The sequence below is a fragment of the Watersipora subatra genome, chromosome 3 (assembly GCF_963576615.1).
Source record: "Watersipora subatra chromosome 3, tzWatSuba1.1, whole genome shotgun sequence".
NCBI classification, from domain to species: Eukaryota; Metazoa; Bryozoa; class Gymnolaemata; order Cheilostomatida; family Watersiporidae; genus Watersipora; species Watersipora subatra.
This window is the reverse complement of record NC_088710.1, coordinates 22,162,263-22,171,972: the sequence shown is the minus strand read 5'-3', so window position 1 is coordinate 22,171,972 and position 9,710 is coordinate 22,162,263. Positions and strand designations below refer to the sequence as shown.

General features: G+C 37.0%; 1 protein-coding gene across 1 annotated transcript; it reads left to right on the top strand.

Annotated features, from left to right (window-relative positions):
- Window positions 1-3,122: 3,122 nt before the first annotated feature.
- LOC137389811 (peptide chain release factor 1-like) lies at window positions 3,123-9,636 on the top strand. Its single transcript, XM_068075925.1, has 2 exons — window positions 3,123-3,208; window positions 8,113-9,636. The coding sequence occupies exon 2, from the start codon at window positions 8,185-8,187 to the stop codon at window positions 9,400-9,402; it is 1,218 nt and encodes a 405-aa protein (XP_067932026.1). The 5' UTR covers window positions 3,123-3,208; window positions 8,113-8,184; the 3' UTR covers window positions 9,403-9,636.
- The last annotated feature ends 74 nt before the right edge of the window (window positions 9,637-9,710 follow it).

Genomic DNA, 9,710 nt, shown 5'->3' with positions numbered 1-9,710 from the left:
TTATGTTTGTATGTGGAAACAGTGGTTGTAGTTGAACAAACGATTAGACTATGAACTTGAAACTAATCTGCTATAGCTCTAAATCCAAAAACAATGTTTCGTTGTAAGCGTTTCTCCTTTATTACTTCAAGGATGAAGGCCAATGTAGCGAGGCTAGTTACTCAAAAGATAAGGACAGAGTATACAAAACAAAACATCCATTTATCGAGTACCGGTAACCAGTTCAGTCGCCCTAAAACGAGTTGCCCTAAGATAACTTGCTCCAAATAAATCCACTCCTCGCAGTTCACTCGCCGCAGTCCACTCGTCACAGACTAGTCAACTCGCCTCAGCTCCATCAAAGTAATCACAGTACTAGCAGGTGTTCAATGAACCATTACATTACATCAGAAATGTGTTTACTGCGTTACTACTGCGGCGGTAGAGGCTACTACTGCGGCGGGTATCCTTATGACTAACACAACGCCAGCTCTCTTATAATAAAACAAGAAAGTAATAGATGTAACTGTTGTTTCATACAATGTTATGATAATATTATGTATCCATTATTCAGATTACTTGTATAGTTAATTGTTTGTGTCCACGCGTTTATCATGTTCAATCAAGTCAGTGTTTTGTAATAGCCAATATAGTTTAAATAATTTCAATTGTGGATATTAAAATCTTGTGAACACTACATTGTTACATCTTCGCATTACCTTCAAAGTCCATCCTGTTCCATGAAAATATTTGACTAGGTAAATTCTTGTTATTAAAATTTGTAAGTTTGTAAAATCTTCCATTGTAACATAAACTTCAAAGTCTAAACAATAAGTAGCTGTGAGAACTTGAAAACATTGTGATCAATAGTCATGAGATTATCTTACCTCCTAAGCGTTGACTGATGATTCATTTACACCTGTGTCGGTCTTAAGCAGTAATTATCTTTTGTATGTTTATATGACTAGGGTGTATTTTCAGAATAATCCGACATTTCTAAACTTAATTTTACAAGTTTCAATTGACAATACTTCAATTATTTTTTCAAAGTGTAATATTTATTATTGCCCTTCAGGCATAAATATCCCAACTTTTGATTTATGCTTCCTATTTGCAACGATGAAACCTAGAGGTCAACTTGTAGCACAGGACTGCTAGATAGCACGCAGCAAAAAGTCAGACGTCACAGAGAAACAGTAGAATGTGATATTCGTGAAATACCAATTCATACATAATGGAATAATATTAGTAGAGATATTTATAAAATGGCAGTTAAAAATAGGGAGAGTTTATCATTCAAGGGTAGTGTTTGTGAAGCGCCTACATTCGAGAGCACTAGACAATCATATGAGCTGCAATTATGTAAATGCTGTTAGTTTCTATTAATATTTTATTGCTTCCAACTTGATGTATATAATATGTGCAACCAAACACTACATACTAGCTCATAAATGTATCAAGACACTTTATTATAATTATTATATTGAATTTGCTAACAGCTACTAACATATACATTATAATATTGCTAAAACTACCAACTTACATATACATTAAATACTACTAAAAACTACTAAATTAGATTACGAGGACATTGTAATACTACTAACTAGTTTCTACCTTCATGTGGTAATCAGTGGGCAACATGGTTTTCCATCATAAAAGATAGACACATAGCTAACAGGAAAAATAACTGACTGCTCTTTCTCCCTCTTTCTCCCTCTCTTTCCCTCTTTCTCCCTCTTTCTCCCTCTTTCTCCCTTTTTCTCCCTCTCTTTCTCTCTCTTTCTCCCTCTCTCTCTCTTCCTCTTTCTCTCTCTCTCTCTCTCTTTTCTTTTTCTCTCTCTCTATCCCTTTTTCTCTCTCTCTATCCCTTTTTCTCTCTCTCCTCTTTTTCTCTCTCTCTCTCCTCTTTTTCTCTCTCTCTCTCCCTTTTTTTCTCTCTCTCCTCTTTTTTCTCTCTCTCTCCTCTTTTTCTCTCTCTCTCTCTCTCTCCCTTTTTCTCTCTCTCCTCTTTTTCTCTCTCTCTCCCTTTCTTTCTCTCTCTCTCACTCTCTCCTCTTTTTCTCTCTCTCTCCCTTTCTTTCTCTCTCTCTCTCTCTCACTCTCGCCTCTTTCTCTCTCTCTCTCTCTCTTTCGCTTTTTCTCACTCTTTCTCTCTCTCTCTCTCGCTCTTTCTCTCTCTCATTCTCTCTCTCTTTTTTTCTCTCTCTCTCCATTTTTCTCTCTCTGCTCTTTTTCTCTCTCTCTCTCTCTCTTTCTGTTTCTCCCCATTTTTCTCTCTCTCTCTCTCTTTCTGTCTCTTTCCATTTTTCTCTCTCTCTCCCTCTCTCTCTTTCTGTCTTCCTCTATTTTTCTCTCTCTCTCTCTCTCTTTCTGTCTCTCTCCATTTTTCTCTCCCTCCATTTTTCTCTCTCTCCCTCTCTCCCCCTCTCGCCCTCTCCCCCTTTCCCCCTCTTCCCTCTCCCTCTCTCTCCCTCTCTCTCCCTCTCTCTCCCTCTTTCGCCCTCTCTCTTCCTCTCTCTCCCTCTCTCTCCCTCTCTCTCTTTCTCTCTTCTTTTTTCTCTCTCTCTCTAAATCATAATCGTGTAGTAATATTAAAGCTTGGTGAAAAGTTAAAGATATAATTACTCTCTATAGATCCCACTATTCCACTGAGTGTTAGATACATAGATTAGCAACTTTTTTGTTTAGTATATGGTCTATATGGTGAGATGCATATAAAATTCAAAAATTATATTATTAGTTATTAGAAAACATCTATGCGAAACACCAGCATTTAACTCGACTTTGACTATGTGTTTTTGCACTGTAACATTTGGGATCTTGTTAAAAATAGCTGCTGATTTTAGTAGTAGATAAACATTTTAAAATCAGTTTAATGAACTACCAAACTTTACATAAACTGTACTGCTCACTTAACTTTTAAATAGGTATAAGATATAGTCTAGTAGTTGTCTTCTCATTAATACCTTGTGCGAGTGGGTTAAGGTTGACTAGGGGCGAGTTGTGCAATCTGGGACGACTGAACTAAACCGATCTCTGGGGCGCATGGTCATGGAGTCTCAAGTTCTTACACGTATCTTCAATTTTGCCGAAATTCGATTAGCCAAAATACACATTCCCCGAAAAGGCATTTGTTGAAATTGAAACCTTTCCGTCGATATGCATGTACGTCGTGTATTGTGTCCTGTACTGAGCTTTTCTTAAAACAACTTGAACCACCTAAAGAGTGAGTAAAAGGCTTCATTTTGGAATCGTATAAAAATACCAGCGCTGTATTAATGTAATTTTTAAAGATGGTTTTCAGCTGCTCATTAATAACTTGTTTAATCAGACTTTTTATACCGACGAGAAAAGTTGAAACATACACCTTTACATCCATCGTATCTGATTATCGCTCACGTTTTTTTAACATTTTATGTGCTCTACATAGAACTCAATCGAAAATCATTGTTTCAATTCGTTTCTCCAGGTTTGCAAGCTATCATTGATGCGATTACGTATTGCCTTATTAGACTAGGCCTGTTATTTTTATTATTATGCCTATGTAGCAGTAGTAGTCTTATTTAATTTAGCCAATAGAATTTTAATTCCTTTATTTGGAAGCAGGTGATGTGTAGTGTGGTTTATTGTAGAACACTATATATTGATTGAGACACCAAATCTGCGTAAATATATTTTGTTCTGAATTCACTCTTACTCTTCTTCGTCAGTACTATTAGTGCATGTGGCAAGGGATACGCCTCAAGGTTTCAAGTTCTTAGCCAGCACTGTTTGAAATGTTGTTGCCATATTGCAACCAGTTTGCTTTATGAAGCTTGGATTTTAATTCATGTAGAGTTTTTTGGTAACTACCTGTTATAAGAGATTGAAGTCTTTGCGTACACTGCAGGTGGGCCGCCTCTAGTGTTTGGAGTGCCTTCAGTTTTACTGTTCATCAATTCATTGTATGGGCCGATTAGAGGTGAATACTGTACATACATACATTTTGCCTCGTTTTCCTCACAGGAAATAAATACACCTTTAATATAATACCTAAATTTGTACAATACAAATGGACTAGTCATTCCATTAATATTGATGAGACAACTATAAATTGTTGAGCTATTTTCAATATACCTCATGTTTATTTTTGTTAACTTTCACCAATGCAGCATAACTGTCATTAATGGTGCTAGCATTACTGTTCTTCTGTCTCTCTCTCCCTCTCTCTCTTTCTCTCTCTCATTCTTCGGTGTCATAAGGCAAAAGTGCTCTGGATGCTTATGACAAACATACTCCTTCATCCATGCAGGTGGTTTAGATTCTCAAGATAGTCTACTGCAAACTGTATAAGTATCATCTGAATTAGGCTGCTACTGTGCTTGTTCATCTAGGGTTTCCTCCATCTTATCGGGATGACTTCTGGACTCCTTACCCAGGACATTAGACATATTGCCATATATCTTGCCAATATCAGTGTAATCGAAATTTAAAACAGTGTCTTGAGTTTAGCACTTTTTAACTGTAAAGATGCTACGATCCAAACACCTGCCATCAGTTGTTTTAACAGTCCTACCAGGGCCATGACGCTCAACTATAGTACCAGGACGAGGACAAAAACTTGGCTTGCCTTTGCCTTTTCTCTCACATTGCATGAGTTCGTGATCCCAGCACCTACAGAGTAGTTTCATATGCTCTGCACCTGCACGTTTGTCCATATATTCTTTAGACTTTGCTTTATATTCAACATCACGATATCTTGCTTTGATGTCCTCAACGCTGTTGAAAATTTTAGGGATTTTGGCTCTAATTCTTCCGTCATATAACATTTCAGCTTAGATTTACTGTTGCGTGGTGTTGGCTAGCAGGTATGATGACATGAATTTGCATATTTCCATTTTGTAATCTCTTTGCTCTGCAAAAGCGATTTGAATCAGACTCCCATTCTACCATTTAATCACCCCATTAGCTTGAGGTAACTTCGGGATCACCCTATAATGATGTATGCTTGAATACACACTGTAATCTCTGGCCTAACAAGTCTGATCGAAAAATCTCTGACCGCTAAAAACTTCTGACCTAAACCATGCAGCATTGTCAGATTTCAACGATTTTGATAATCCATGGATAAAGAATATTTCTTCGTGCTCTTTACTATCTAGTGCTCTTCGCTGTGATTGATCTCATAAAAGCTATTTCGAATACATTTGAATTAGCTACCAGTATCTGTCATACATTTAAACAACCCACTACCAGTATCTGTTCACCCGAGGAAGGGGTCCCATATGGTCTATAGCTAAATCTGTCCAATGTGCAATTGGCAATTTTGTGGTACTGATTGGTTTGGGGGCCAGAAGGTTTAATAGTAATCTGAGAGCCATGGCATGATTTACGGTAGTTCTTGACTTCGCGGTCCATTCCTGGCCAAAACAGTTTGCTCCTAATCACTTGCTTTTTCCTACAATGCCCAGGTGGCCGTAATTTGCCAATATCATCATCCTCGACCTCAGCCTTATGAGTACAACAATTCTATGTTCTCTTAAAACAAATTTGTCTACTATACAATGCTCAGCTTTTATGGTATGGTGTATAGTAAGCCCAGATTATCCTGACCAGTTTCCATATTCTAGATGTTTTTTTTACTCGCATGAGCTCATGGTTTATAGCAGATTCTTGTTCCATTTTATACAGTTATAGACTATGGTGTGGCACTCAGCACCAAATAGTTATAGACTATGGTGTGGCACTCAGCACCAAACAGTTATAGACTATGGTGTGGCACTCAGCACCAAATAGTTATAGACTATGGTGTGGCACTCAGCACCAAATAGTTATAGACTATGGTGTGGCACTCAGCACCAAATAGTTATAGACTATGGTGTGGCACTCAGCACCAAATAGTTATAGACTATGGTGTGGCACTCAGCACCAAATAGTTATAGACTATGGTGTGGCACTCAGCACCAAATAGTTATAGACTATGGTGTGGCACTCAGCACCAAATAGTTATAGACTATGGTGTGGCACTCAGCAACAAATAGTTATAGACTATGGTGTGGCACTCAGCACCAAATAGTTATAGACTATGGTGTGGCACTCAGCACCAAACAGTTATAGACTATGGTGTGGCACTCAGCACCAAATCTAACAAACGCCATATCTTGTCTTCATCGTGGTGCTTTTTTACCTTACCACCTCTCTCGATCACTATACGATGCCATGCATCAAAAAAGCACGCATTTTTATGAATTTGTCCAGGAATATGTGTTTGGAAGGCATCAGCTTTTTCTTTGTTCTGTCATTGTCTCCTATGATACTTGGTTGACTTGTGTAAATTCTTTTTTAAGTTTTTCCAGAATGATTTGTTATTTGACATGTTCAATTCTTCAGCATGGTTTTTAAGAAAGTCAACTTTGGCTTTCTCTAGTGGTTTTTGAAATTTTTCTTTGGTTTCCTGCAGTTTGTCACCATTTACATAATCAGACATATTCAAATGCTTTGCTGGCCTTTTCTGTTCAATGGAAAGTGCTGAAAGTTGTTACCAATATAGTTTGCTGTGTGTACATAAGGTCAGCTTTAGGTATCCGACTGTTCTTCAGTAAATTTGAGTGAGTGTGTTGTCACAATACTTTGAGACTGGTATGCGTATGTATTCGATAGCTGAAACCCATGACTGCAAACTCGACCGTAAAGTCATTTTTCTGGTGAGACTGACGTATAAACTGATATATGCTTGCTTTAAAGTTCTACACTAATTATTCTATGTGTTGTTTTATTTTTAGTTTGGCATGCTCTATGGATAGTACATATTTTTGAAGCGTTTTTTTCATGCCAATCACTCATCAATTTACATATGTACATGTATATATAGCAGTGAGTATTACATCTAAACATATTTATGGGGGTGGCGTTTGACATGCAAAAGTTTGTTGCGTTCAAGTTTGAAGACTAAATTTTAGAGAAAAGTGTAATTGAATGGCAACTAGTCTGTCTAGTTTTCGTGGATTAAGACACGACTAAGTAGTAGAAGGGTGTTCGCCATGACTAACCAAAATGTTACTAGATTGTTCAAAAAATCCCTGAACTGGGCTTTTGATTTAATTTATTTTTAATTGGTTGTAGCTATTATTTGACTGATAATCTCGTCTACTACTAACTACCGGTATACAATACCTGAGAAATTTGTATGACTAAAGTTTTGAATTGGAAGATCCTATTACATGAAGTATAGGGTTGAATTTAGCAAGAAAAGTCGAGCCAAAGTTTATTGTTGAGTAAAATAAACTGACAAGTAATACTTCTCGGCTAACAAGCAAGTGAAGTTGTAGTACTTCTGGTAAAAGATCATGTTTTCAAACGATAAAAGTTCGCTACAAGTCGTGGGTGGCAGAATTTACAGACCTTTTATAAGAGAACTGTGTGCCAGTAAAAGCGACATAAAAATATTATGTGTACTTTCCAGCAAATGCAGAGACAAACCTCGGAAATAGTGTTTTGATTTAGAGGATAGCTGTTGAGGGTATCACTAGATAATAAATATTGATTATCTTGCCTTGTAGGGCAAGTCTTTCCACACGCATCTAAAGCTACATATTCTAACACATTCTACATATTCAAATTTAACACTAGCACTTTCACCTGAAAGCTTATCAGGAAATCTAGTGAAATCAATTGCTTGGAGAAGATTACCTTATGGTACAACACTTAGTTTGCCATCCAATGCTTGGTGTAGCAAAAATATTTATACATCCAACTCTGTTTTGTTTGAGGCATTACAACTTTGGTAAACTAAACTATTGGTCGATTGATTTTACTATACAGTTGACAAGACATCAAATGTGCAATTTGGTGTCAATGTGAGTAAACACCTACCAAATCATTCACTGCTTGTTTATTATGTTTGTATGCGGATGACAAAGTATCAAGGACCTTTTTGGGGTAGAGTTTACTGGCTTAACTGACATTAATGACAATTAACGGTGTCACACTAGCCTATCAATACTGCCTAATTTACATTCTAAAGAAACTTTCATCTGAGGAGTTTTTTCAGGCTGGTACTACTCCACCCATAGGTTTGACCTTGTTTATTTGCTAACAGTCCTTTAAATCACTTCCCAAAATTAGTCTTATGAAGTTTTTTCTTTTTTGTAGGTTTTTATATTCTGTCCTCTGCCTTGGTAGGCAAATTATCTGATTGGCTGAATCATATAGTGTCCGCATAAAATGCTTCGACACATTGTCAGAGCTACTGCTGGAAGGAACTCAAGATTTCCTCACCCTCTGAGCACTAACATTCATTTATACTGTTCATTGGTTGATGACAAAACATTTAGAATGTACACCAAAGAACTAGTAAGAAAACACAAGATACTGTTTGATCGTTCAATGAAAAACAATTTAACGGCCCAAGAAAGAAATGATTTACTACTCATTAGTAAATCAGCAGAACTTGCGAAAGAATTGGATTCTGTAGACCATGATCTGGCAGAGGTAACTGAAGCATTTAAAAAAGAGGGAGACCAGAATATGAGAGAGCTATTGGAAAATGAAACTAAGGCATTGTCAACTCGAAAGGATGAGCTATTTGATGAGATTGTTTTAGAAATTACGCCTGTGGAAACAGATGAAATCACAGATATTATATTAGAGGTGCATGCAGGAGTTGGGGGCTTAGAAGCGGGCCTTTTCGCTCATGATATGTACACAATGTATGAACGATTTGCAGTGAATCAAGGTTGGAAGTTTGTTCCCCGTGAAATAAAAGAAATGGAAGGAACACATTCATCACGCGCTATCAATAGTATTCAAGTAAATATGTCCGGTGACAATGTTTATAAACTTCTCAAATTTGAAAGTGGTATACATCGCGTACAAAGAGTTCCCTCAACTGAAAAGTCAGGGAGAATTCACACAAGTACAGCTGTTGTGGTAATATTGCCCAAACCAGCAGAAATTAAAATAAATATCGAACAAAAAGATATAAAGCTTGACACATTTAGATCTCAAGGAGGCGGTGGCCAAAGCGTTAACACTACCGACTCGGCTGTGCGTCTCACGCATCTACCTACAGGAACTGTCATCGAGTGCCAACAAACTAGATCGCAAATAAAAAATAGAGAATTTGCGTTGGAACACTTAAAGTCTCACCTGTATGAACAGCAGCTGTGTGATCAACAGACTAAAACAGCCAGTATGAGACGACTCCAAATAGGCGGTGCTAATAGAAATGAAAAGATTCGAACATATAATTATGTACAAGATAGAGTGACTGACCATCGAATGAAATTGACTGTCTCTGGTATTTCCGAACTACTTGAAGGAGGAGAGAAACTTAGTAATTTAATCCGGTCAATCATGGATCTAGACAAACAAGAGCGTTTCAAAATCTGGTTGGCAGAACAAGACAACGGGAAAGATAAAAGTTCTAATTCTACCTCGTGAAAATCTGTTTGCTACTATATTTGGTCTTGATTAAATACAGATTTGTTATTGTGACAAATAAAAGAGTGCCAAATTATTTTTAATCTTCTACAGCGTGTATTTGCTCAAAACCCAGAAATCTACCCAACATCTCCGTATAGACAGTAGGTACTTATAAATAGCATAATAAATATGTTAAAGAATAACTAAGCATTGTGAGATTATACCATGTTGATGCAATTGTGTGATTCATAATCCAATACGTTCTGTTGGAATGTGAATTATTGTTGGATGCATTAATTTAACCTGTGTTGAGTTTGCGAGGCCTG